This window comes from Tiliqua scincoides, chromosome 2 (genome assembly GCF_035046505.1).
Source record: "Tiliqua scincoides isolate rTilSci1 chromosome 2, rTilSci1.hap2, whole genome shotgun sequence".
Taxonomy (NCBI): Eukaryota; Metazoa; Chordata; class Lepidosauria; order Squamata; family Scincidae; genus Tiliqua; species Tiliqua scincoides.
Genome location: NC_089822.1, coordinates 158,592,738 through 158,619,657, shown reverse-complemented (window position 1 = coordinate 158,619,657; position 26,920 = coordinate 158,592,738). Strand labels below are relative to the sequence as shown.

Below are 26,920 nucleotides of genomic sequence, written 5' to 3'. Positions count from 1 at the left end.
CACTTAGACAGGAAATAGAAGCAACTGCTTAGACTACCCCAGAAAAGTGCCAGGTACCAAGTACATCCTTCCTGGAATTCCTAATGTAAAAGCTGAAGGGCTTTTCTACAGGCAAGCCATTATATTTCATGCTTAACCCTCCCTATCACCCCCTCCCAGCTTTCGTACATGATGTCATTTGTACCTTGTCATGCTCTAATTGGCCAAGAAATCTGGATCTTATTTGAAGGCAGGACTTTGGGAGTTTTGAAAGAAACAGCAACTATAATGACCTCTCTTTTCCTACCTAATGCAAATGAAGCAGACATGGTTTGACTTAAGCTCCTGTATATGTTGTGAATGCACTTGCATATATGCAAGTGGCCTAGAAACCATGCAGCTGAGGCTGTTTGGACTCTGAAATCACCTAAGAAAAAGGACTCTTTGGAAGACATAAATCTGTGGAATCCTGCTTGGTAAGCCCAATTTAGCCAAGCAGTGAAGAAAGGCATCTAACTAACTGCCCAATCCTAAAGGCAGTGCTGCCGCTGGCTGCAACAGCACCAAAATGGCTACCATTGCATCCTGCGGCCCTGCAGCAGCTGCCAGAGGTATCCTTGGGGGAAGTCCCGAGTGCCACAATGGGGCTTCTCAAGTCAGCGCTGGTTATTTGGCTGGTGCAGACTTGACAGATTCTGTGTCTGGCCTTGTGGCCGGACATGGAGTTCAGGTTCCGGCAGAGCAGGTCTGCACCAGTCCCGCTCCCTCCTGCCCCTGTTCCTTCCCCTGCCCTGGAACACCCCCACCCCCATCCCCGAGCCTCCTGGTGCTCTTACCTAGCTCTGGGCAGCATCTGGCCAGTGCGCCAGCTGACTGGTGCCGGACTGGTGCCGGTGCTGACTTGGCTCAAGGTGTCATGGGCGTGCCTTACAGCACATTTGAAAGACCCAGCACTGGCAGTGGAGGTCAGCACCAGTGTTGGAAGTCAGTGCCAGTGTTGGCCTAGGTCAGTATTGGGCCCTAAGTAACCCCATATTTCGTCATTTTAAAAATAACTACTACTCAGTAATAAACCACTATTGTCCAGATGTGTATACATTTTGCACTCAAATTTTACAAAGCCATCTCCTTAGGTTGCTTAGCTTGCAAGCTTTCCAGAAAAGGGCCTGCTCTGGACACTTGATCTTGGGTTGCTTACCTCCCTGAGAGAATTAAGGTAGGCTGGCAACATCTGTGGCAAAATAGTTCTTGCGAGCAGAATAAAACACACAACACAGCACTTTCCATCTGTGTAAATGCACCCAGGAGTTTATAAGCAGGGGGAAACTGGGGACGGGGGGGGGGCGGGTGGTAATCCGCTACCCATGTGCACTCTTTACTCTGTCAAAGCAGACTTGACAGACTGGCATTTGGAATTAATTTGGTGGAAAGCTAAAGAAAACAGATAAGAAAAAAAGCAGTTCCTTTTCTGCTTAATCCTACAAATAACTTATTCTACATGCACGCATACATAAACGTACATGAATGCTCTCGCGTGCACACACACACACACACACATACACAATCTCTAGTCTTCTTCCTCCTTTTGCTGCCACACACTCTTCACACATCAAAACCTATTTTAGGCTGGCTGATAAATCCCAGATGTCTAGGGAAGGCAGCAGGAGCTACGGATATTCTATTCACAGCTTCACACGGCTTTCCTGGCAACCTCCTACGTGAGATTCAGCCAAGTAGGGAGAAAATAATAAAGTGGGACCCAGAAGAGCCTACTTCTTAGGAACATCTCGTGTGCAAAGGGCTGTAGGAGCAAGTCAGAATCTCAGACAGCTGAGGTGACAGCTGGAGTGGAGTATGGTTGGGGTGTGCTTTTTTGCATGCACTGACCAGGCTGAAATTGGAGACAAGGCCAATGAATTTAGCAATGTGTTTGAAGTGCAGCTAATGTCAGCAACAGGGGACAATCAGAAGGGTGCAATCTGAAGCACCAGAAAAATATATATTGAGAAGAAGAGAAGGGGCAAAGTGTATTTTGGGGTAGAACATAAGAACATAAGAACAGCCCCACTGGATCAGGCCATAGGCCCATCTAGTCCAGCTTCCTGTATCTCACAGCGGCCCACCAAATGCCCCAGGGAGCACACCAGATAACAAGAGACCTGCATCCTGGTGCCCTCCCTTGCATCTGGCATTCTGACTTAACCCATTCCTAAAATCAGGAGGTTGCGCATACACATCATGGCTTGTAACCCATAATGGATTTTTCCTCCAGAAACTCGTCCAATCCCCTTTTAAAGGCGTCTAGGCTAGACGCCAGCACCACATCCTGTGGCAAGGAGTTCCACAGACCGACCACGCGCTGAGTAAAGAAATATTTTCTTTTGTCTGTCCTAACCCGCCCAACACTCAATTTTAGTGGATGTCCCCTGGTTCTGGTATTATGTGAGAGTGTAAAGAGCATCTCCCTATCCACTCTGTCCATCCCCTGCATAATTTTGTATGTCTCAATCATGTCCCCCCTCAAGCGTCTCTTTTCTAGGCTGAAGAGGCCCAAACGCCGTAGCCTTTCCTCATAAGGAAGGTGCCCCAGCCCCGTAATCATCTTAGTTGCTCTCTTTTGCACCTTTTCCATTTCCACTATGTCTTTTTTGAGATGCGGCGACCAGAACTGGACACAATACTCCAGGTGTGGCCTTACCATAGATTTGTACAACGGCATTATAATACTAACCGTTTTGTTCTCAATACCCTTCCTAATGATCCCAAGCATAGAATTGGCCTTCTTCACTGCTGCCGCACATTGGGTCGACCTGTCCAACACCACCCCAAGATCTCTCTCCTGATCTGTCACAGACAGCTCAGAACCCATCAGCCTATATCTAAAGTTTTGATTTTTTGCCCCAATGTGCATGACTTTGCACTTACTGACATTGAAGCGCATCTGCCATTTTGCTGCCCATTCTGCCAGTCTGGAGAGATCCTTCTGGAGCTCCTCACAATCACTTCTGGTCTTTACCACTCGGAAAAGTTTGGTGTCATCTGCAAACTTAGCCACTTCACTGCTCAACCCTGTCTCCAGGTCATTTATGAAGAGGTTGAAAAGCACCGGTCCCAGGACAGATCCTTGGGGCACACCGCTTTTCACCTCTCTCCATTGTGAAAATTGCCCATTGACACCCACTCTCTGCTTCCTGGCCTCCAACCAGTTCTCAATCCACGAGAGGACCTGTCCTCTAATTCCCTGACTGTGGAGTTTTTTCAGTAGCCTTTGGTGAGGGACCGTGTCAAACGCCTTCTGAAATTCCAGATATATAATGTCCACGGGTTCTCCTGCATCCACATGCCTGTTGACCTTTTCAAAGAATTCTATAAGGTTTGTGAGGCAAGACTTACCCTTACAGAAGCCATGCTGACTCTCCCTCAGCAAGGCCTGTTCGTCTATGTGTTTTGAGATCCTATCTTTGATGAGGCATTCCACCATCTTACCCGGTATAGATGTTAGGCTGACCGGCCTATAGTTTCCCGGGTCCCCCCTCTTTCCCTTTTTAAAAATAGGCGTGACATTTGCTATCCTCCAATTTTCTGGTACCGTGGCCGTTTTGAGGGACAAGTTGCATACCTTAGTCAAGAGATCTGCAACTTCATTCTTCAATTCCTTAATAACCCTTGGGTGTATGCCATCAGGGCCCGGTGACTTATTGATCTTTAATTTATCAATGAGGTCTGAAACATCTTCTCTTTTAACCTCTATCTGACTTAACTCCTCGGTTAGGAGGGGCCGTTCGGGCAGCGGTATCTGCCCGAGGTCTTCTGCCGTGAAGACAGATGCAAAGAACTCATTTAATTTCTCTGCCATCTCTAAGTCTCCTTTTATCTCCCCTTTCCCTCCCTCACCATCCAGAGGGCCAACCGCTTCTCTGGCGGGTTTCCTGCTTCTAACATATTTGAAGAAGCTTTTATTATTCCCCTTAATGTTGGTGGCCATGCGTTCCTCATAGTCTCGCTTAGCCTCCCCTATCACCTTCTTACATTTCTTTTGCCACAGTTTATGTTCCTTTTTATTCTCTTCATTAGGGTATGTATTGGGGGTGAACTTTGACCCATAGATTTCTGAACCACTCCCCGATGTACTATATTTCATATTAATATTCCAACCCTAAACATACATACTTTTTTCTGGTGCTTTCACTGCTTTTGCAGGAGGATTTTGCCTATCAGGGCTGATTGAGAGCCCAATCCTGTGCTCGGCGGCATGGCTCCGTTTGCAGGCCTCACTGCCGGGCTCCCACCTATGCTAGTTCAGTGCCGGCCGGTGCTGGGCTAGCACGGGGCGGTCGCCCAGCTTTCGTGGCTCAGCATTCTCCCGGACTGCCAAGCCATGCCGTGGTAGGCGGGGCAGGGACGGGGCGGGGAGGAGGTGTTCCGGGGAGGGGGGAGGCTGGCAGGGGGCAGAGAGAGGGCGGGGAGGAGGTGTGACGGGGAGGTGTGACCTGGGGAGGGGGTGGACTGGAGGCGTGCCTGGGGGAGGGATGGGAGGCGGTTCCACAGAGCTCCACTCCACAGGATTCAAGGGCTGCACGCCCTACATGAGTGCCTTTACCTTACTGCCGACCTTTTGGTCAGCAGTAAAGTGAGTAGCCCCATTGCGGGGCTGCTTACCTTACTTGGGAGAAGGGGACAAAAGTTCCCTTCTCCCGAGGCGCTTCCCATGGTAGTCCGGGAAGCACAGGATCCAGCGGCAGCCCTTCTCGATGCCACTGAGCCTGGGCACCCCGGGCAGCTCAGGATTGGGCTGCCCGGCATTACTTAACCCATTTTTGCCCAGCCCACAGATGTACACATTTGGTCCCTGTTGCATATATGCAACGTTGGGCAGAAATGGCCACTCTCTTCCAGTGGCATAGCTTAGTCATTTGACACCCAGGGTTCATAAATTTTTTTCACCCCATATGACATAATTAATTTTTTCTCATTTTTATACCACCCTTCCTCTCAGGAGCTCAGAGTGGTATGCATGGTTCCTCCCCTTATTTTGTCCTCACAAAAACTCTGTGAGGGAGGTAAGACTGAGAGATAGTAATAGTCATGACATGAAATGAATAATAATAATGGCCAGAAAATAAATGCAATGAATATTTCCCCCATAAGCAGTGAATGAAATTCTGCATCAAATAGTATATAAATTGATGGTATTATTCCTAAAAGCCACAATTTTCACAGTTTTGGTCACTAGAGTGTATCACCCCCTCCCCCTGAGGATGTCTCATTGGTCAGTTAGGAGTTAAGGCAGTGGTTCTCAAACTTTTAGCACCAGAACCCACTTTTTCGAATGACAATCTATCTGGGATCCACTGGAAGTGATGTCATGGCTGGAAGTGACATCATCAAGCAAATTAAAATAAATAATTATAAATAATTAAATTAAAGAAAAACAAAGAAATAAGGGGAAGCCAGCCCTGTTCCATCAAGTGAATGTTCTCTGTAGCCTACCTGCAATCACAGCCCCTCCACAAAATAATCAGTGAGATTTTTAGCCCTACCCAGTGCCCAGTTCAATGTCAGTTCTTATATTTCTAGAATATCATCATCAGGACTCACCTAGCTTTACAAGTCTAAAAAAGAAAAAAATAACCTTACCAGCTCAAGCCTCTGTTCTTTTAAGGAGGGGGGCTGCCTTCTGAAGCATTTGTTGAGTGCCATGTTCATTAGATTGGGACCAATCTGGTGGCCTCACATTCCTCTGCCTGACCTGACCAGGAGCAAAGGCATGCTTGCTTACTCATGAGTAAACGCAACCATGTGGCTCAGGGCTCAATCCTAACCAGGTCTATTCTAAAGTAAGTCCTATTTTGTTTAATAGGGCTTACTCTCAGGAAAGTGTGGTTAGGTTTGCAGACTCAGTTTTGCTTTCTATAGGGCTCAATACAGTCATCAGCTTGGAGGGAGGGACTTCCTTCTCAGGTGTTTTTTGGGGCTGTGTTTATCAGATTGAGACCATTCAGGTGTCATTGGACACCTACATACATACATACATACATACATACATCCCAAATTAAAATATGGCTCACTTTTCCTTTCCATAGGGCTCCATGCATTTTTGTTTTCTGGGTTTTTGGTTTTGATAGAATGGAGATATTTCACTTCAGTTTTTTTCATTGCATTCTGCTGAAAATTCCACATTGAATGGCATATGACATGATGGTATTATTCCTAAAAACTGCAATTTTAGTGATTTTGTTCACTTGTGTCACACACACCCCTCCAAAGCTGGCACCTAGGGCAGATCACCCCCCTCCCCTCACTAGCTACGCCACTGCTCTCCTCAACATGCTTTTCCTTTAAGTTACCACAAGGGTCTAGGAATGGGGGGGGAGTGGGGGGATTCAGCAACTTGTCTGGGGATGCTCTCCCTCTGCACTGGCCTCAACTGATTGCTTCTCAAGAGTACAGGTTGAGTCTCATTATTTGCAAGGGTTTTGTTTCCAGAACTCACATGGATGGCAAAATCATATTAAAGCAAATCAATTTAAAAAAATCAGTTTCCCTTTGCCAGGCGATTTAAAAACAGCCTTGCTGACTTTTGTGATGTAGGACAGTCATTAAACAGACAATCCATCAATCAGTCTTCTCCAGGTGCTTAGAAAGGCTTAACTCTGAGCCAGCAAGTGATCACCAGTGAATGGTGATTGCAAAGTGATTAATTTTCTTTCAGGTGCTCAGAGGGAAAGGAGAGGTCGCTTGCCTCAGTGTGAAGCTAAGTGCCTGGAGAGGAAATGATTGATGGGTTGTCAGCTGGCTGCCCTCTCTCAAGGCTATTGTTAAACAACTGTTTTCCTTTAATTTAAAGGGCCCTTCTCATTGCTTTGAAAAATCCATGCATTTTTCCAGGTTATATCTGTAATTGCTTGCATGACTGTCTCTCTACAACAGTGAGAAAAGCTGTTTTTAAAACTGATTTTAAAGGAATGGATTTTCCCCTTTCTGCAGGGATCAGCACATTCCTTCTCATTTGTAGTGGCCATTTGTGTTGAGTAAAGTCGGTGCATAAAAAATCTACGTATAACAAGGTTGAACCTGTATTGTGGTTTGAGGTGATGTTGGCTGATATAAAAGCTCTGACTATAGTGTTTGACCTACAGTGATTATTTTCAGGCATGCAAGCCATTACTTGATGTATCAGGCACTGAATGATGAATGTGCATAGAAGCCAGATCAAGGAAACCAGAGTGAGGAGATCAAATAATGAAGTAGCAGAGAGGACTGTACTACTTCAGATTGCAGTGCAGCTGGCAGACATGGAAGCATTTTTGAATGTTCCCTTGTGTTTAAAAAAACAAAAAAGGCCTCATTGGCTCCTAAGATAACCTGATTCCTGCTGATCCAAAAGGTGTAGTAGTGGTGCTGTAGTGCCACAGAATTCAGGCCAGTTATTCCTTCCATTTTCAAGTTGACCTGGTGGTGCAGATAGTAGGGTGATCACTTCAGCCCTGTTGTCAAGGCATCTGTTGTCAAGGCATCTAGATGTCAAGGCATCTGGTCCAAGACTCCTGGTCCCTTATAAACAACTTGTTTCTTTCAGACTGACTTCACTGTTCTTTTCCCTCTCTTTTTGTCTCCTTGTCTGCACCATGCAGGTTTTTTGTCAACTTCCCACTTGCCAAGCAGTACTTCAGTCAGTTCAAGCACATGGAGGACCCATTAGAGATGGAAAGGAGTCCACAGCTGCGTAAACACGCCAGGCGGATCATGGGGGCTATTAATAGTGTTGTGGAGAACATCTACGATCCCGAAAAGGTGTCCTCTGTTCTAGCCTTGGTGGGAAAGGCACATGCTGTCAAGCACAAAGTGGAACCATTCTACTTTAAGGTAAAGAGAATTCCAAGACTTTGGACATTCAGAGTTCAAAGGAAACCAAGTGGCAAGCTCAAAGACAGAAGTCGAAAGTCAATAAACATGTGTTTGTTGTGAGTTCTGGTTGGTAAGCAGTGCCCAAGTATGGGGGGATGGATGGACAATGATGACACACAGTTTACTCTGGTCTGAAAGTTCAGGTGGAGTCCAAATAGTGCTGCAAGCCCATTACCACAAGTGCTTGAGGGCCCAATCTTATCAAAATTTCTAGTGTCAGTGCAGCCACAATGCAGCCATAAGGAGAGGGAACAAATGTTCCCTTATCTGGAGGAAGCCTCCATGAATGCCCCTGTACCGCAGGATGCAGCATATGCCCCATTGGCATGGCTGCACCAGCACTGGAAAGTTGGATAAGATTTGGCCCTGAAACATTCTTAATCTTCTTATGCATATGTTTTCTCTGACTTTAATTTATGGATTTGACATGTGGTCATACTTCTGGCTGCACGATTTTTTCATTGGTCAATTCCTTTGCCCTGGTCTTTCAGACTGTCTCTGGAACCCCCATGCCAAACAGTGATCATGATTGCACAATCGCAATAGCTAAGTAGGCGGAATCCCTTGTAAGGTATTCCTCATGTTTCATCCCTCTTATGTTGGGGGAGGCTCACAGATTCTTCAGACTCTGGGAAGATGTTTGCAGAAAAGTTTTGAGAACACCTTTTTTCTGTTTAGGAAATGTCTATTATAGAACTGAATAGCCAATGAAATCAGATAAGTGAGATTGCTTAATGGATGATGGATGGCAGCTGTGTCTGTTTTCAATTACAGCTGTCAGCTGATTAAAGAAATCTTAGTCATGAGATGAATTTTAATCAATCCTATATTCACAAATTACGGTAGCCTACCAATAAAAAAAAGTAGACTTCAGGTGGTGCATTCATTTGTTAAAACAGCAGGCCCCATCTGGGAGAGAGTGAAGAGGGGGTACGCCTTCTATGATGATATCTGTCATCTGCAATTTTTGTATTAAAAACAGTTAACTTCTTAAAAAAAGTTTCCCAATTCATCAGTGATTGCTTTTAGTCATAAAAAACAAAATTCTTCCTATGGTCTTTAGGATCACATTCTCCAAGTTTAGCTCTTCCTAACGTTTGGCCCTTAACTCTGAAGGGCATTGTCAAAAGAGTAACAGCCCAATCCTGAGCTTGGCGTGCCAGCTCACCGCCGGCATGCACTGTCGCAAACGTGCCATAACGCACATTTGCGGGCCCTAGCACAGGTGCCGCGCCGGTGCTAGCCCAGTGCTGGCTGGCACTGGGTTAGCACCAGGCAAGCACCAGAGCTCTGCTGCTTGGCGGTCACTCGAACCGCCTAGCAGTGGAGAGGTAGGTGGAGCCATGGGAGGATGCAGGGAGGAGGCATTCCGGGGAGGGAGGAGGTGGAGGGAGGGCAGGGAGAGGGTGGGGGGGAGGCATTCAGGGGGGAGGGAGCAGGGCGGGAGGCAGGTGGGACCGGTGGAGCTTTGCTCCACTGGATCCAGAGTCTCTGTGTCGGGCTCACCAATGACACGGAGGCTCTTGATTCTATGGCATCCTTTGGGTCACCGTAGAATTGAGTAGCCCCATCACAGGGCTACTCACTTTACCCACGGGAAGGGGGTGAAAGTCCCCTTCTTCTGAGGAGCTGCCGGCAGCTGCCTAGAGCATGCTGGATGTGGCTGCAGCCATTTTTGGAGCCGCTGCAGCCCAGCGTGCCAGGCAGCTCAGGATTGGACTGTAAAATAAGACCTAAAATTCTGAAACCACCAGGAGCAGGATGGTTTCAGCACTGTAGGTGTTATTTTAGTCCTTTGACAATGCCCTTCAGCATTCAGTTAAGGGCGAAATGTTAGGAAGAGCTGAACTTGGGAAACGTGGTCCTAAACACCGTAGGAAGAATTTTGTTTTTCAAGACAATTCCAACCACAAAAGCCTTAGTTCCTATGCTTTAAGTCAATTTAAATTTTTTAACCAATTTTTTCAGCCAACTAATCAGTTAAAAGTTGCAGCCCACTTCCTGCGCTGTTCTCTTCTGATCAATGGCATTCAACACATCCTCAGTTAAAATGAATTGACAGGGGCCCACAATCTTCAATCCCTCTTTGAAATGATGGGCAGAAACTTTCTTATGGTGAATTTAAGGTAGGCTTGCAAATAGAAATTTTTGCAGACTTATTTTGAAAGGCTGCTGCACTGTGGTTAATTTGCTATTCCAAGAGGTTGCAATTTGATGACCTCTGTATGAAAACAGAAATTGCAGTCACCTCTGGGAGCTGTTTTCTTTATGTCCTTAAGCTATTTCTGCCCATTGTTGTGTATATGCAACAGGGACCAAATGTGTACCAGGCAAAAATGGTTAAATCTTTCATAGAGGAGTTCATTATTATGATGTCACCACTTTGTTAAGGTAGCCATAAGATCCTCCATTCATACACTGGCTGCATTGGGGAATGATGAATGGATGGATCACTCTATAATTGTTCTACATCACAACTGTGATTTCCAAAGTATAATTGATTGATACTTTCAGAAAGGACCATAATGTCTAGTGCAGATGCTGGCTACCAAAGCTGGATAATTGCATCCACTAGCATTCACAGAGCCACCTATGCACTTCAGATCAGCATGCCATAAGCAAGCCGCAGGTGGTGCAGAAAAGCATTTGCAGTGCAAATGGCTGCAAGTCACTCAAGGAACAAATCTCAACCACAGTTATGACTGTGCCTGGGTGACTGATAGGTTAAACCAGTGGTTCTCAAACTTTGAGGGAGCTTTACTTTGAGGGGGGAGAGACTAGGGCAGCGACATGATGCCCAGCGACTTATCATCGCTAACAGGGGGCAAGGGGTGTGCTTGTGACTAACGTTACATAGGCAGGGTTGCAGCAGGCTGCAGGAGAGCCCTGAGCAGCCCTCCGCAGCAGTCCCCCAAATCTTGGATCATTCGGAAACAGCAAGAGCAAAGTGCCTCCTGCAAAACGGAAGTGCTTTGCAACTGCTTTTTCCAAACATTCCAAGCCTCAGGGAGAGCTGCGCAGGGCTCCTGGCACCTCCGGCAGCCTGCTGCAGCCCTGCCTATGAAATGTTAGTCACAAGCACTCCCCCTTGTCCCCCTATGCGGACATGCATCCCTACCTCTCCCCTTCCCTGCCCCTTAAAGGGACAGGGAACTTTTACACCAATTGGTGGGTCACAACCCACCAGTTTGAGAACCACTGCATTAAACAACTATCCATGTGTACCTTAGCCTTCAGATTCTGCTGTAATGGGCAGCCTAATGCAATCCTAGTGATGCAGACACAATTCAGGCCCAAGGTAAGGGAATGAACATCCCCTTACCTTGAGGAGGTCTCCATGAATGCCCATCCCCCAACACAAGATGTGGTGCATGCCCCGTTAGCGCTGGAAAGTTGAAGAAGGTTGGGCCATTACTGAACCTCTTGCATTTTCTAGTCTATCACTTACTGCAGGGGTCTCCAAACTACAGCCTGGGACCCACCATCAGCACACTACAAGATTTTATCATGCCTGCAGCAATTTTTTTGTTGGAGCATTTGCTAATGTTTGTTATTTTTACTCCTTATACATCATTTCTCAGTTTAAGCATGGCACTGTTTCTTTGTGATTCACATTCCTCTTTTGTTTTGGATGATATCATACTGATTACAAAGAGATCTAAGAAAAACTGATTCATTCATTCACATTTCATTCATTCATTTATAAAACTGATTTTTTTCTGCACTCAAAAATGTAAAAATGTGCTGTGGCATCACTGGGGTGTGTGGGGGGTGTGGACCACACCGGGTGACGCACACAGGGGGGTGACACGCACAGGGGGGTGATACACTAAAATCGCAGTGGTTAGGAGAAATCCTATCATGTTATATACTGATGGATGTGGAATTTCCAGCAGCATGCAATGCAAAAAACCGGAGTGAAATATCTCCCTTCTATCAAATGTTATGGCCAAAAACCTGGAGAACAAAAAATGCATGGAGCCCTATAGAAAGTAAAAACTGAGAATTATTGCGTGTTTACTCATGTGTAGGTGAACTTGCCTTAGTCCGTCGGAAAGGGCAGGCTGAGAGGAATCCAACAACACCAGAATGGTCCTGATCCAATGAACGCAGCTCCAAAAAACACTTGAGAAGGAAGTCCCTCCCTCCAAGCAGACAAATGTATTGAGCCCTATGGAAAAGAGAACCAAGCCTCATGGTCGCGTTTACTTGCGAGTAAGCAAACATGCCTTGGCCAGTGGTCAGGCCAGGCAAAGGGGAATGTGAAGCCACCAGAATGGTCCTGATCTGATGGAACTGGAGCTCAACAAATGCTCCAGAAGGCAGCCTCCCCCCCCCCAACTAAAAAGGATCAAAACAGAGGCTTCAGTTGATAAGGTGAACTTTTTTGATACTTGCAAAGCCAGGTGGATCCTGACAGTGATCTGGTTTAAACAAAAGTTCTTAAATTGCTGGGCACTGGGTAGGGCTGAAAACCTTACTGATTTTGGAGGGGGGGGGTGTTATTGCAGGCAGGCTACAGAGGAAATTCACTTGGAGGACCTGGGCTGGCTTATGCTTATTTAATTATTTAATTATTTGTTAGATTCGTTAGGCACTGGGGAACATTTTGGGACAAGCAGGGCCTGTACAAGAGGGACGGGCTCCACTTGAACCAGAATGGAACCAGACTGCTGGCGCATAACATTAAAAAGGTGGCAGAGCAGCTTTTAAACTGATCCCTGGGGGAAGGCCGACAGGAGCCGAGGGGCATCCGGTTCGGGACTCCTCATCCCTATGGGATGAGGATGGGGAGGTTAGAGAACAACAAGACAAAGGCAGAGTAGGAGAAGAAATTGGGAAAGGTAGGGTGCTGGGATGTGATAGACGGTTTGGCACAATGAGAGGATGTGGGGACAAAGGAGCGAATAAGCAGCCCATCCTGGGGCATTCCGTGTACAAATGCTTTTATTCGAATGCCCGAAGTCTACGAGCAAAGGTGGGAGAACTGGAATGTCTGGTGACAAGGGAAAACATTGACATAGTGGGCATAACGGAAACCTGGTGGAATGCGGAGAATCAGTGGGATACTGCAATCCTGGGCTATAAACTCTACAGGAGGGACAGGCAGGGACGTGTTGGAGGTGGGGTGGCCGTTTATGTTAAGGAAGGGATAGAATCCAGCAAAGTAGAGATTGAAGGTGGGTCCAACTCCACCGTAGAATCTCTGTGGGTTAAATTACCAGGCTTGTGCAGCGATGTAATACTGGGGGCGTGCTATCATCCTCCAGACCAGAAATTGGATGGGGACGTTGAAATGAGGAAACAGATCAGGGAGGTGACAAGGAGGGACAGGGTTGTAATCATGGGGGACTTCAATTATCCTCATATTGACTGGGTCAATTTGTGTTCTGGTCACGATAAGGAAACCGGATTTCTTGACGTGCTAAATGACTGTGGCTTAGATCAGCTAGTCACGGAGCCCACCAGAGGACAGGTGACTCTGGAGTTAATATTGTGCAGTATGCAGGACCTGGTTAGAGATGTAAACGTTACTGAGCCATTGGGGAACAGTGATCATGCTGCGATCTGCTTTGACGTGCACGTTGGGGGAAGAATACCAGGCAAATCTCTAACAAAAACCCTTGACTTCCGACGGGCGGACTTCCCCCAAATGAGGAGGCTGGTTAGAAGGAGGTTGAAAGGGAGGGTAAAAAGAGTCCAATCTCTCCAGAGTGCATGGAGGCTGCTTAAAACAACAGTAATAGAGGCCCAGCAGAGGTGTATACCGCAAAGAAAGAAGGGTTCCACTAATCCAGGAGGGTGCCTGCATGGCTAACCAGCCAAGTTAGAGAGGCTGTGAAGGGCAAGGAAGCTTCCTTCCGTAGATGGAAGTCTTGCCCTAATGAGGAGAATAAAAAGGAACATAAACTGTGGCAAAAGAAATGTAAGAAGGTGATACGGGAGGCCAAGCGAGACTATGAGGAACGCATGGCCAGCAACATTAAGGGGAATAATAAAAGCTTCTTCAAATATGTTAGAAGCAAGAAACCCGCCAGAGAAGCGGTTGGCCCTCTGGATGGTGAGGGAGGGAAAGGGGAGATAAAAGGAGACTTAGAGATGGCAGAGAAATTAAATGAGTTCTTTGCATCTGTCTTCACGGCAGAAGACCTCGGGCAGATACCGCTGCCCGAACGGCCCCTCCTGACCGAGGAGTTAAGTCAGATAGAGGTTAAAAGAGAAGATGTTTCAGACCTCATTGATAAATTAAAGATCAATAAGTCACCGGGCCCTGATGGCATCCACCCATGAGTTATTAAGGAATTGAAGAATGAAGTTGCAGATCTCTTGACTAAGGTATGCAACTTGTCCCTCAAAACGGCCACGGTGCCAGAAGATTGGAGGATAGCAAATGTCACGCCTATTTTTAAAAAGGGAAAGAGGGGGGACCCGGGAAACTATAGGCCGGTCAGCCTAACATCCATACCGGGTAAGATGGTGGAATGCCTCATCAAAGATAGGATCTCAAAACACATAGACGAACAGGCCTTGCTGAGGGAGAGTCAGCATGGCTTCTGTAAGGGTAAGTCTTGCCTTACGAACCTTATAGAATTCTTTGAAAAGGTCAACAGGCATGTGGATGCGGGAGAACCCGTAGACATTATATATCTGGACTTTCAGAAGGCGTTTGACACAGTCCCTCACCAAAGGCTACTGAAAAAACTCCACAGTCAGGGAATTAGAGGACAGGTCCTCTCATGGATTGAGAACTGGTTGGAGGCCAGGAAGCAGAGAGTGGGTGTCAATGGGCAATTTTCACAATGGAGAGAGGTGAAAAGTGGTGTGCCCCAAGGATCTGTCCTGGGACTGGTGCTTTTCAACCTCTTCATAAATGACCTGGAGACAGGGTTGAGCAGTGAAGTGGCTAAGTTTGCAGACGACACCAAACTTTTCCGAGTGGTGAAGACCAGAAGTGATTGTGAGGAGCTCCAGAAGGATCTCTCCAGACTGGCAGAATGGGCAGCAAAATGGCAGATGCGCTTCAATGTCAGTAAGTGTAAAGTCATGCACATTGGGGCAAAAAATCAAAACTTTAGATATAGGCTGATGGGTTCTGAGCTGTCTGTGACAGATCAGGAGAGAGATCTTGGGGTGGTGGTGGACAGGTCGATGAAAGTATCGCCCCAATGTGCGGCGGCAGTGAAGAAGGCCAATTCTATGCTTGGGATCATTAGGAAGGGTATTGAGAACAAAACGGCTAGTATTATAATGCCGTTGTACAAATCGATGGTAAGGCCACACCTGGAGTATTGTGTCCAGTTCTGGTCGCGCATCTCAAAAAAGACATAGTGGAAATGGAAAAGGTGCAAAAGAGAGCGACTCAGATGATTATGGGGCTGGGGCACCTTCCTTATGAGGAAAGGCTACGGCGTTTGGGCCTCTTCAGCCTAGAAAAGAGACACCTGAGGGGGGACATGATTGAGACATACAAAATTATGCAGGGGATGGACAGAGTGGATAGGGAGATGCTCTTTACACTCTCACATAATACCAGAACCAGGGGACATCCACTAAAATTGAGTGTTGGGCGGGTTAGGACAGACAAAATAAAATATTTCTTTACTCAGCGTGTGGTCGGTCTGTGGAACTCCTTGCCACAGGATGTGGTGCTGGCGTCTACCCTAGACGCCTTTAAAAGGGGATTGGACAAGTTTCTGGAGGAAAAATCCATTATGGGGTACAAGCCATGATGTGTATGCGCAACCTCCTGATTTTAGAAATGGGCTATGTCAGAATGCCAGATGTAGGGGAGGGCACCAGGATGAGGTCTCTTGTTATCTGCTGTGCTCCCTGGGGCTTTTGGTGGGCCGCTGTGAGTTATAGGAAGCTGGACTAGATGGGCCTATGGCCTGATCCAGTGGGGCTGTTCTTATGTTCTTATGTTCTTATGTTTTACTTTAATTATTTATACTTATTTATTTTAATTTGCCTGATGATGTCACTTCCACCATAACATCACTTCTGGTGGGTCTTGGACAGATTGTCATTCTAAAAAGTGGGTCCCAGTGTTAAAATTTTGAGAACTGCTGTTATAAGGTGTTAGTTAATTGACACCCGGGGGGGGGGGTGACACCACTAGTGACCAAAATCACTAAAATCACAGTTTGGAAGAATAACACCAGCATGTTATATATCACTCAATGCATAATTTCATGCAGAATGTGTTCTATCTTTGTTCTATCAAAAGGTACAGCCCAAAAACCAGTGGGGATGGAGTGATGGTACATCACTGCACCCACCACCTGGGGTGTTGCCCCACCCACTGCATGAGGGGGTTACGTGCTGGCATCCCGCACCGGGTGATGCGAACCCTAGTGACATCACTGTAAATGTGTACAATGTGGCCCTCATACTGAAATGTTTGGAAACCCCTGGTTTACAGTGTTGGGATTCTAGTCCACCCCCAACATCACCATACATCACCAAAAAATTGTTCATTCTTAAGGTGCTACAAGACTTTTTGTCCTGTTTGCTGCAAGAGATTGCTACCATTACCCCTTTATCTATCTGCAGTGTCTGTCTCCGTTTTGGAAGTCAGTTTGACATTGGTTTTACTAGAATGGCTTCTGAATCCCTAAAAGAGCCCTAAAAATGGCAGTTTTTGTAAGGGCGTGGATAATATTTTCTTAGGGCTGTCTGAACAGAATTACAGCTCCCATAGTTGTTTGGTTGGGAGCCCTGACAGTTTAATAGGTTTGACACTGTTTAAAAATTTGTAGTGTTGACATACATTGTGTGCACCTAAATACTGTAATGCGCCAAACGGTCAGAAGTGAATGCAGTCTACTTTTTAGGATTTTTGCTGCTGTGATTCCTGCAATGTCCAGATCCAGCTGTTAGACAGATGATACAGCACTGGATGGCAGGTTACCTTTGGCACTTTATGGCACTTACCATTTATTTTGGACCCCTAATAAGGTAGAAGTTCAGTTATGACAGCAAGCAGTCCTCATTGGCAATAATTGAGGGCTAATGGCAATTTCATGTTTTAAAATGCTGGGGGAAAGTTGGGAACCTCTCCCCTAATTGTTACTGCTTCTTCTTCTTCTTGCAGATCCTCACTGGCGTTATGCTGGAAGTGCTTGCAGAAGAATACGCCAATGAGTTCTCCAGTCCAGAGGTTCAGAGAGCTTGGGCCAAAATGAAGAGCCTCATCTGCATTCATGTGAACGCCGTGTACAAGGAGGTGGGCTGGGTGCAGTATCCAAACTCCACCATGTGAGCGGACAAGGGAAACGGGGCAGGGTGGGTTCTGGGTTTGCTTCCAGACTTTGAATCTCATACCTACCATCTTTTATGCTGTCTTCAACAGGCATGGCTCTGTAGCATTACAGTAGATTTCTCAGGACAACAAAGAAAATAGGGGAGCTGGGAAAAAACGTCTGGTAGTTTAGGGATCATTTGCTCTTGAACAATTCACTTATAGGAGACCTCATGCGGTCAGGTGCTGGCACTGGGTCACATGTGCATGAAGTTTTCTAAAGAATTCAGAAGTGCTATGATACCCTCTGGTGAGCTGTGAAATGCACCAAGGAACTGGTAGTACAACAGTTAACCTTCTGTTCCTGGCAGCCCACCTATGAAGACTGAACTTCATATGTTCCGTTTGAACTGGAGCTGGGGGTTAGGAAGTACTACAATTAATTAGAAACTCTTTCCATATGTTTTCCTTGCTTCAGTTTTACTACTGAATCACTACTACTAAATCAGCATCTGGTGCAACACAAAGCACTTCATATAGAATTAGTCAATAGCATAGATAATAAGAATTAATCAATAGTATGGAAAACTGCCATAAAGTTGAAGCTTTTAGAGCCCACTGTGTTTATTATTAATGAAGACTACTAGGTGTTCTAAACCCACAAAAGAAGGTTGACTTGATTACAGGAGTCCCCCATATCAGAAGACGGATGCATTCCTGGCCCTCCCTACAGATACAGAAACCTGTAAGAGGTTGAATAAGAGGGAATAAGAAGTACAATCCTTCTCCATATGCGCACACACCCCATGCGCATTACCAGGAAGCAGGAAGTAGGGGGGGGGAGCGGAGAACCAAGGATAACTGGATCACTGGATACAGGGGAATATCTGTACTGAGAAACTCACAAACTTCAGTTCTGTTCTACAGAGCTACATAGGCCCTGAAACTAATTTTTTTAAAAAGTCATTGAGGCCCAAATCCTAACCAACTTCCCAGCACTGGCATAGTGCTGAAAATGGAACATGTGCTACATCCTGCAGTTGGGTGGCACCCATGGAGGCGTTCGCAAAGTAAGCAAACGCTTGTTCCCTTACCTCAGGGCTGCATTGCCCTTATTGCTGGAAAGTGGATTAGGATTGTGACCTTAATCCTGCAATGCCTCTGGACCATATCTTATCAGGCTTGTAATAATCAGGAACCAGGAGGAACAGGCCTTGTCTGCAGTATCTATTACAATTAAAACAAATGTTTGTACTTGTACTTAGGGTGATTCTAAAATACTTGAATTTTTTGTCCTGCTTCCCAATGTGGTTTGACTAACACTGTTTGTGTAGAAGCACTTGTGCACTGCTCGGATGTGACTGCAGTCCAACAAACAGCGAGTAGTGATGTTATAGATCTCATGACTTCCGGGATTGGGCTGAAAGGCGAACTGACAGTAAAAGGAGAGGAGAGGGAGGGAAGCAATCAGGACACAAGCAGAATCTCAGTGGCTCCCCAATGACATGTAGACGACCAGCATAAAAATAAGATTGAACTTATAACATGGAATGTGCATGGCTGGTGTGGCCTTCACTGGGACCCCACTTTAAGGGAATTCCTGTATAGCAAGGACATAATAATGGTATAAGAGACTTGGACATCTGGGAATTTACGGCAAAATGGATATCAGGAATACTCTATGGAAGCAAGCTTGGGGAGTGGAAGGGGTCGTTGGAAAGGTGGTTTGGGTGTGTTGATTGCCACCTCAGTGTGCACTGATGCATGTCCGCTTACATCATTTAAACAACATGCAATGTCAGTCTTGGTTCAACTTCCCCAGTTTGAATTAATCAATACTTATTTACCACCCCCCCATCAAGAAAGTCACAAACTAAGGCGTTATGGGTGGCCTTTGAGGAGTATGTAGGGACACTGCTCAGCCACCATCCTAGGGCCCATGTGGTGCTTGCTGGAGACCTTAATGCAAGGCTGGCTTGCGTTTTGTATAAGGATATACGGTTATCCCATATCTCCCCACTGTTAGAACAGCTCACCAAATGCCCAGGTCAAGATTATATTAATTCTCTTCTATCAGATGCAAATCCAGAGGTAACGCGAAGGGTGGCTAAATTTTTAGCCGCTGCAGTTAGCATCAGGAGGAAGAGTGTGGATTGTGGACTTCCAGGTTGCTCATAGAGGAGTATTCATATTCTGAATATTTTTTTAATTCAATATGGACGAGAAGACTTTCAGAAGTACCTTCCTCAGTTACTGTACTCCACTCAATCCTCAATAACTAGACAAAACTTAGTCTTATCTAGACTTAGATCTATTAATTGTTAGTATTTTATGTTGTCAAGAGCCTATGTTAGGATGCTGTGATGGGTTGTATGTATGTTCAATTGTATACTATTAATGTATTGTTATTTTTATGCTGGTCGGTGACTGTAATAAAACTGAACAGAACTGAACTTGAACCTTTCTCTGATAGGTTCCCTGTCTTCTTAGAGTACAGATAATGGATAATAAGGCAGCTCCTGCTCAGTCATTCAACTTCATCTCTCTCCAAACTCTTAGATATTTTTGTTCTTCCTTGCTGCTGGTGATTCACTTACGTAATGTTTGGAGCCTGTGATTCACCTCAGCTATCTAACTAGGTGGTGGAGTGTATCAGTTCTGGCCTATTTTCAGAAATTGCTCAGGGATATTAGAAGAGTGTGCTGGGATTCCTCTCCAGCCTTGATTCATATTGAGTTAGAACAAAGGATTAGTCAGCCAGATTGATGCAGGAAGGGATTCACCAAGGATCTGGATACCATCCCAGAGGAAACCCAGTCTCAGCAATGAATCAGCACTTAGTAGGCAACTCTGTGTTTAGCCAGGCAATTATGTAAAGCAGCCGCAGAAATTAGGAAGAACTTGTGTAATGATGGTGTGCCATTGTTTGACTGCTCCTGAGCTGTTAGAAAATGACCATTTTAACTGGCCGGAAGACTTGCTTTGCTGATCTCTTTGATGTGAATATAGAGCAGTTTGCTGCTGACAGTCAAAGGGAGGCTGGCTACTGCACTGGATAGTGCCTTCCCAGCCCCCCTGCCATTTTGACTGGCATTTTTTTAAAACAAGAGTTAAGTAAATCAACATTTCAACTCCAGTGAAATGAATGTGCAAAACTCTTCATTAACTTTAGTATGGACAATTAACTCTACTGCTCAATCCTCAGCATGTCTACTCAGAAGTAAGACTCATGAATTCATTGAGACCTACTTCCAGGTAAGCCTATAGGATTGTAGCCCTAGTGTATTTTGAATGAAGTCACAGAGGCAGCAAGTTTGTTAGGTTGTTCTGCCAGAGATCTAAATGGCTGTTATGGATATGCACATACACAGCAGTGCAGATGGCAAGTCAGAGATGGAAAAATGTTTTTTCAGCAACATAAAAGGTTTCGCTATATATAAATTGATGACTCTCTCTTGAATGAGAATTTTGTCATTCCTTATCCTCAAGCAAAATCAATTAATGGTGGATATCTTTGTGTGAAGTAGGCATATATTGGGGAGTATAGAGAATAATGAGCTCTCTTTCTTTGTAGTGTAGGACTTGTGGTTTTCTTGCTCTCTCTGCAAACTCTTACTGCTTAGCCCCACACCCCTGAAACCTAACACCTGTGGATAAGAAATGGCTGAATTCTCATCAGTGGCGGACCTCTCCTAGAGGCACCCTGAGGCAAAATGCCATGAAGCCCCCCCCCCACTCACCTGGATTGCCACGGAGCTTCGCTTGACTCCAGGACTGACGGAAGAAGCTGTCTGAAGCTTCCCCATGGTCTTAAACTGTGCTTCTGGAAATCCAGAAGCAGTTTCCAACCACCCTCGGAGCCTCATTAGGGCTTCCCACGTGGGGGCTTTTGCCCCATTCTCCCTATAGGAGGTCCACTGCTGAGTATCATTCAAGAGTGCTTCAGAACAATTGGCTAATCGATCTAGTGAAGACCTCCATGGATCTGATGTAGTCTTGTTGCATTTACATGACTATAAGCTTCACTGATTTTATATTTAGGATTAATCATTCATCCATGAGGCTAATAAGGTTATTCACACATTATACTGGACCTGTCTGAACAAAGATTCTCATTTCTGGGTGAATGACTGTATCTGGGCTCATTTTTTACTGGTCCTGGGCTCATATGTACAACAACCTGCATACATAGATTATACTCGCATTGAGTGGAATATGTGAATAACTGTACTCAGGTACATACCGGTGAATTAACCCAGGGACAGTTTAATGTGTGAGCAATGTTAATACATGGCAGCAGCCTCCTTTCAGAATGCTGATCCTTATTAAATTAATCATCTTCATTATTGGGAGGGATTACTGAGAACTGTAAAAATACTGGAAGTCTGTCTTGCTGAATATATAACATTATATTTGAATCTAGCCTCACCTCTTTTCTCCATCCTGGTGTTCAATAAGGCAACAAATAATCCAGGAATTTGATAAAACAGTTCCAAATGAACTGATATGGTTGTCAGCCAGCCTCATTTCACATGAGAACAGAAACTGGATTGCTGCCCATATGTCAGTCTGCAACTTACCAAAAAGTGTTTTTAACAGTCATACAAATATTAACCTGGATGTATAGAACAGCAAAATATGGACAAACATTTGGCAAAATGTCCTTCTTGCTGTTTCGCTAAGACTGTGGGGACTCTTCCACTTGCATTAATTTTTGTTTGCTGAAAGCATCCAAGTGATCAGAGGCCTGCTGACCTTGCAGGCTGACACAGACTGCTTGCAAACATGATGCTTTACCCAGCAGGTCAGCTAATGGAAGTTTGAAGTGTTCCTGATGATCTGGGCTGTTTCAGAAACAGCAGCAGTCTGGAGACAACACTGTGTAGTACTTGCTTGAATCCTACAATTCCCATGCTTTCTCTTCCCCCTACTATTTCTAATACAAAAATAAGTAGTTGGCTCTTGTTGGCAGGATCACGCAACGGCATTATGGGTTCAAGGCTCAGAAAAGTAAATGAAAAACAAAGGCAACATTTGGGGTTTCCAAAATTCTATACTAAAAATCAATTTTGGCTGAACTATGCAAGTGGAAATCCCAGTTTCTTTATTTTCCTGATAACGGGTGGGATGCTGTTCTGGTACCAAAGGGAACAAAAGTTCCCTTACCCATACCCACTTCTGGGATCGCCTCCTCCTTACACGATGCAGTGTGGGATTGGCGGGGGAAGGAAAGGATAGGATTGTGATACTTTTAATTTATCTTCTTTGGCTTTGCCTTGATGGTAGTTTGCCATCTACCCCTAAAGCTGGATTAAAAGTGTTTTGTTAATGGCAAATGGAGCAGGAAAGGAGTCACTGTGTATCAAAGGAGTTGTTTCTTAAGGTCACAATTGATCAATCTGTGGCCTCATTAGCCTGGCAGGATGCCTGCATTTCAAGATGCAGCAGCTCCCAGGAGCATCTTTGCTACTTCCTATAATATAACCAATCCAGTCTTTTTACCCTGTTCTCATGCAAGCTGGGTCCAATTTTGAGTTTATAGACAATGAGGGTATTACAGTGTAGCCTATAGTGGTTTCTCTATCACACTTCTGTATATCTATTGCTTATATCCCAAGCTCCACTGATACTGATCATCTAGAGCAGGGGTGCCCAAACCCCGGCCCGGGGGCCACTTGCGGCCCTCAAGGCCTCTCAATGCGGCCCTCAGGGAGCCCCCAGTCTCCAATGAGCCTCTGGCCCTCCTGAGATTTGTTGAAGCCCACACTGGCCCAGCGCAACTTCTCTCAGCGTGAGGGCGACTGTTTGACCTCTCGTGTGAGCTGTGGGATGAAAGCTCCCTCCACTGCTTGCTGTTTCGCATCTGTGATGCAGCAGCAGCAGCAAAGGAAAGGCCAGCCTTGCTTTGTGCAAGGCCTTTTATAGGCCTTGAGCTATTGCAAGACCTTCATTCATTCATATAAGTTCATCTTTAATATATTCATTTATGTAAACTTATGTAAATTTATTCAAATTTTAAATGTAAAGGGATTCTTTTTTTGCCCCGGCCCCCGACACAGTGTCAGAGAGCTGATGTGGCCCTCCTGCCAAAAACATTGGACACCCCTGATCTAGAGTGGGAGCCTTTCTGAACAGGGAAAAATCTAGAGGCTTTGTGTCTCTTTTCTTTCTTTAAAAACAGCTGACATGTATGCCTACTGCAAAGGGGCAACATTTTTGTACAGAAAAGTCCACAATGGGGACTTGCTGCAAGGGAAAAGGTAGACAAGGGAAAGCTTTTCTTGTATTTCCATTTCTGAAAAAAAAAAAACCCAGAGAAGTCCTCATCCTAGAAACAAATTAGAACATGCTTTTTAAAGCACTAGAAAATTGCAATGGCATGGCAGGGAGAAGGAAATGTGTCCCTTGTTTACAGTAATGTCATGGGCACTCAGGAGCCTGTGATGTGATGTGGATGGGCAGTAATGTCATGGGCATCACAGGAGCCTGTGATGTGAAGGAAGGGCACACAGCCATCTCCATCACATCACTCCAATGGCAATGTGAAGGATTACATTTAACCTGTGACCTATGTCAGTGCTAGGAAAAGAGAATCTGACATATAGTTGAAGGAAGGCATCATTACTCCCAGCCATGAATAGGCTACAGTGGCCTCAAGAAAAGAATAATCAACAATAAAAGTGTAATCAGAGCAATAAGTGCACTGTAGTTTTCCTTGTAAATCCTTGCTCAGCACCTCATTTATGTAATCTGCCTGAGGTTAGTTTTGATGCTTACAGTAATTGGTTTGGAGAGGAACCATGTGACTTGAATTTGCCCATAGCTGGGGGCAAAGCAAACTTGCATTTCTACCTTGTAACCTGGAGATTAGACACCTTTCCATTTCCTGTTGAAAGTCGGAGAAACGCATCAGCAATAACACCTTCCTTTTCCATATACAGTCTTGCCCTTTTGAATCTCTGTGCAGAACACCACTGCACGTGAGAGGAAAGGACAACAGAACTGGGGAGGGAATGAGCAATAGGAGCCATAGCTGCCTTGCCTTTTGCTTTGACCAGAGATCAAATGGTCTAAGTCCAATGTCCAGAATAAATGTCAGTGGCAACCCTACCACAAACCCTTGCAAAGGTTATCCTCTGGAAGGAAGTCATCTTACGGATTTCAACAAATTTTAAGTTATTTTAAAGTAGCTTGGTGTCGTAGAGATATGCTAATGACTGAGACAGAAAACAGCTTTATAATTTCAAATGCTGTCAAGGGCATTGAAAGGCCAGTGGTAACTTACATAAAATATTCTAGTCAGCTGAAGGCAATTGAATCAGAATAGGGTGTTTTCTCCAGTCCTGAAAGATATGAGTCTGTGATAAATGGTGTAATACTATCTGCCAGTGCTCTCTGCCCTCTGAGGCAAAAAGCCAGAAATTCCTAACCAGAGTTCTTAACACCCTCACTGATGTGAGCTGGCAATTATGGAGGAATATTTTTCAGTTTATGAGATTCTTTGGCCTCTCCAAATAAGTTCAAATTGGGATAGGCAGCAGACTGCCTTCAGAACACTTAAGAGTGGTCTACAGATTCTTTTTAGGACAGGAAAAACTCCTAAATTTTATTTATTTTTTCATAAGTTTCTAGTCCTGAAAAGATTGTTAAGATAAACTTGACAATGGAACAGCAACATGGGTTACAGGAACAAATACTAAGGCCAAATTCTCACGGCCCATTTGAGGAGGAAAATCTGTGGCCAGGCTGTAGCATTTCAGATTACAGATGGACAGCCGCATGAAAACCTCAGTCATGAATCACCAAATCAGAATCTTTACCTAACTCACGTTGCAGGGATTTATTGTCACCTTTGGCCAGGAAGGCATGGCTTCTGAGAGAGTGTTGCTTTTTATATTTTATTTGTAAAAGGAGACCACTATATCCACAGACAGAGTAGTTGAATACTATTGCAGTTTCATTTCAGGAAAAGGAACTGGATGCTGCTCCCATTCTTCCCTGCTTTTTCTCTTTTTGCTCCAATTTGAGTTACCCTTGCAGGGAAGTCCACCAGTGTGGATCTCACCTTTGAGTATCTTCACCCAAAGCCTCTCAGATGGAAAGCTGTGTTCACTTGCAGAAGCCAGGTCAGCTACAGCCTAAAAGCCACAACGCTTCCATGCTCAGACAGCCTACTGTTGACTGCTAAGTACTGGGGCAAACAGGAGATGGAATCTCATTTAACTTGTGAAATATATTATATATGAGACATCTATTTACAATGGTGACATTAGCCACCACTGTAAATACAGAAGAATGCTGAGTCAGAAACACCCAGTACTGTCATTTTTATTATCTTTTGGAAAGAATAATGAAAGGCTGTGTGTATAACTACATTTGTAACAGCCCAAACCTAACTGGCCTCTGCAGAGTCATACAGGCACGTATGACAGCATGCTTGCCTTTACAATGTTGCAAGCAGTTGCAAACTTTACAATGCTGCAGAATGGCCAGAAGCACTGCCACAAATGGTGGTGGTGGCCCTGACGTGCCACATAAAGGGCAACCTGTGCTATGGCAGGTAAGCTGTCACAGAAGGCAGGCAATGGGATGGGGTAGAACAGGGTGGGGAGGGGGAGGAATGGAGAAGCTTCTGGGTGGGGAGGGAAGAGGCAGAATAGAGGAGGGAGGAGGTGATATCCAGTGGCAGTAACTTGGACCAGATTCTAACCCCAATCATATTCCATTGGCACAGCTTCATCAGCGGGGGGGGGGGGGGGGTAGTTAAGATTGGGCTGTGAGCTTTCTTCTCCAGTACTGAACACCCCTCCTCAGCTAATAATAGATTCCACTGTTACCAGAACTTGTCCTTTTCTAGAGTCTCCAGATACTAGGTAGCCACCAAATGGCAGAGCTACAATGTTCAGCTGCAGGCATCTCCTTTAAAAACCATCCAGTCAACAGTTGCAGTGCTTGTGTCAGGAAACTTCATAGTGAACTAGAAAAAGACAAAAGACCTGAGCCTGGAACATTGCAGGGCTTTAAATGAGAATCCAGTGTGGTCCTGAACTTAAGCCATCTTCTCATGGAAGATTTATTTATGGTGCTAAGATGTGTCCAAGAAAAACTGCAGAGTGAAAACCTGTTATGATTCCATCCGAACTCGCAGCAGGGCTAGAGAGAGCCGAAGCAGGAGGACATCAAGGAAATCCACAGGCTGCCTTGAGCATTCACACTAAGTTTATCTTGACATGTAGACCCTCCAAAAGATTTCACCCATCACCCTAGAAAGCTGTTGACATGTTACATTTTCATTCAAGATAATAACAAAAATCTCCAGAAGAACCCTGTGGTTTTTCAGTAAGATTTTAGTGCTCAAGACTAGTGAAGATCTTGGTGTTCTTCAGATGTTGTTTCAGTTGTGCGAAAGCTGTTTATCTGTGAGCATCTCCTCCAGGACTGGAAAGCATTTAAATGCACAATTTAATAGCCATATGCACAAGGGCAGACTACATGGGTCTTTCCCATTAAATCTGCACTATTTAATGGGTGTGTGTTGTGCGAGGCGCCAATTTGTGAGAAAGAGCTGCCTAGTTTAACCCACCCATGTGGCTGGATAATTTAAATGTTCTCTAAGCCACTAGCTACCGTGTTTCCCCGATAATAAGACCTATCCCGAAAATAAGCCCTCCCCTTACTGTGTAAGATTCCTCTAAAATAAGCCCTCCCCCGAAAATAAGCCCTATTGAGATTGCTACTGTAGTGAAGGTGATCCCCTGCGCTACACGCTACATTACGGTACCCTCTGTATGC

The 26,920-nt window shown here is 45.2% G+C and overlaps 1 protein-coding gene across 2 annotated transcripts in view; it reads left to right on the top strand.

Annotated features, from left to right (window-relative positions):
* The window catches only part of CYGB (cytoglobin), a 77,338-nt gene that overhangs the window by 31,875 nt on the left and 18,543 nt on the right, over positions 1-26,920 (top strand). Inside the window, exons 2-3 of one of the 2 annotated variants that reach the window (XM_066617134.1) lie at positions 7,614-7,845; positions 16,982-17,113. In XM_066617134.1, the coding sequence (XP_066473231.1) occupies positions 7,614-7,845; positions 16,982-17,113 (364 nt within the window). Of the gene's footprint in view, positions 1-7,613; positions 7,846-16,981; positions 17,146-26,920 lie in introns of both variants that reach the window. The other variant, XM_066617133.1, reaches the window with a different exon arrangement.